This window comes from Indicator indicator, chromosome 1 (genome assembly GCF_027791375.1).
Source record: "Indicator indicator isolate 239-I01 chromosome 1, UM_Iind_1.1, whole genome shotgun sequence".
NCBI lineage: Eukaryota > Metazoa > Chordata > Aves > Piciformes > Indicatoridae > Indicator > Indicator indicator.
Window position 1 is genome coordinate 31,001,258 of NC_072010.1, and position 1,973 is coordinate 31,003,230.

The 1,973-nt window shown below is 49.1% G+C and overlaps 1 protein-coding gene across 1 annotated transcript; it reads right to left on the reverse strand.

Annotated features, from left to right (window-relative positions):
* NUDT15 (nudix hydrolase 15) lies at positions 1-1,926 on the reverse strand. The gene is made up of 3 exons (XM_054385200.1): positions 1,769-1,926; positions 1,437-1,627; positions 1-1,094 (listed from the first exon to the last, which is right to left on the reverse strand). Exons 1-3 carry the CDS (start codon positions 1,918-1,920, stop codon positions 949-951), a joined length of 489 nt encoding a protein of 162 aa, XP_054241175.1. The 5' UTR covers positions 1,921-1,926; the 3' UTR covers positions 1-948.
* Positions 1,927-1,973: the final 47 nt, after the last annotated feature.

A 1,973-nucleotide genomic window follows, 5' to 3' on the forward strand; every position in this document is an offset into this window, starting at 1 on the left:
TTTTGTATTTATCTTTGTGCATTGTGATTTTATTCACTAACAATTCAGGCATACACATCAAAACAAAAATTTAACAATTCTGTCAAATCCCATTAGTGACACAGAATTATACCTGTTTAATTCTGACAACTCTCTTTAGCCAAAAAGTATGACCCTGCCATAGAGCTGCCTCTATAAAAGAGGTTAGATTGTATGATGTTTGTGTTAGCCTAGTAGAACACTGTAGGTACCTCTCCATTAAACTATTAAGACTTTAGTAAAATGATCAGGATTTATCAGATTATCTGCAGAGATGTGAAATGCTTCTGCAGATAAATTCTAATGTAACTGAGGCTGCAAACAGAAGTCTGTACTGAAAGGAGGTGGTAATAAGGGTGAGGGAATTTTAATTCTGTACAAGCCACACACAGGTTTTGAACTATGTATGACTATCTGCAAGGGAACGAGGCATCATCTGTGATAGGCGTCTTTTGTTCATGATGGTATCTTAACTGAGGCTATGAGACAAGGCTGCTAAGTTTAAAAACCGGTCCAAGATTTATAATTACAGGAAAGCAGGATGATATACAAAGTAGTTTTTTACGTAAAAATCAGGACAGTGGTTTAAACAAACTGGTTTCTCCTACGTCTGATGGTGCAGCTGTTTGTGTGTAAGCCTCTTCTCTCAGACTAGTTCTGACTTTCAAAGGTCTGTTATTCTACATAAAGACTAACCAGATAAAACACTAAGATTTTTCTATAAAATAAAGCATTAACTGTTAACTGCCTGAGCTAGAAATAGTTCTATAATGAAAGACAACTGTCATGTGAAAAATGGCACTGAAACTTTTTCTTTCTGCTTTGGAAGGGGTAACGTTTTCATATGGGCAGAGTGAGCACAACATATTCTTCTCTCTTTTACACCAAAAAGCAGGTCTGTCCTTTGCTACATAGCATATAATTGGGTTTTTACCCTAGTTGGTGACTTCCTGTGTACCCCTTTAGGTGATCGAGTTCTTCTGTAAAGGGATTGTAACCTTGCTCTCTTAAACAGCGTAAGGCCCAGAACAGTTGATCTGCTGGAGGAAACTCATCCCATTTCACCCATTCCCAACCTGCAGAGAAGGAGGAAAAAAAAACAGAAGAAAAAAAACCCATCAAACAGAAAAAGCCACAAAAAACCCCCCAAAGCCAGACTATAAAAATCCATCGCAAAACAATTCTATCTCTGCAGGTCTGGTTGGACCGCACTGACTTTACCCACACAAAGTCGTGTACGCAGTTACTTTGAATTTTTTGCTTTCCCACGTTTAGCCCTGACCCTGCCGGAAAGCCACCGGTTTCGCGGATCTGCAGGATAAAGACAGCTGTAGCCGCCCCCCGACCCCATTATGTCAACGTGTGAGGCCGTAACGGGCAGCGTGAGGTCAAGCCCGCACTCCGGCCAGGCCCCTCACCTTCGTTCTTCTCGGGCTCGCGGTTGCGCGGCTCCGCCCCCGGCTCCGCCTCCCCCTTCATCAGGACGGTGACGTAGTGGTAGCGCGCGGCGGCGCAGGTTGAGTTGACTGTGGACGCGAAGCGCACGTTGTGCAGGCGCAGCGCCGCCTCCTCCAGCGTCTCCCGCTCGGCGCACTCCGCCAGGCTCTCCCTACGGGCGGGAGAAGGTACGGCCGCCTCAGCAGAGGAGGAGGGAAGCGGAGGGACAGCTCGGAACGGGCTGCCGGCTCTCCGCTCCGCCGGTCTGCGCGCCTCCGGGGGCCGTGAAGAGGGAAGGGCTCAGAGCTCCTACCCGAACTCCAGGTGGCCTCCGGGGAGCTGGTAGGTGCCGCCCCCCACTGGGCCTTTCCTCTTGCCCAGGAGAACGCAGTTGGGGTGCGCGGAGCTGGTGACCACCACACCTACGCCGATTCCGGGCCGTGGGGGCTGCGCCGTCTCGCCCATGACAGTCGTGCGTCCTCGGGGGACGCTCCGCCGGGGTCAGGCCCGGAGCACGC

Excerpts from the sequence above, each read along its gene's own strand:
- NUDT15 (XM_054385200.1), bottom strand. The coding sequence starts at position 1,920 with ATGGGCGAGACGGCGCAGCCCCCACGGCCCGGAATCGGCGTAGGTGTG. Across the intron at positions 1,628-1,768 it reads GGAGGCCACCTGGAGTTCGG|GGAGAGCCTGGCGGAGTGCG; the intron begins GTAGGAGCTCTG and ends TCCCGCCCGTAG. Across the intron at positions 1,095-1,436 it reads CGAGCCCGAGAAGAACGAAG|GTTGGGAATGGGTGAAATGG; the intron begins GTGAGGGGCCTG and ends CCTTCTCTGCAG.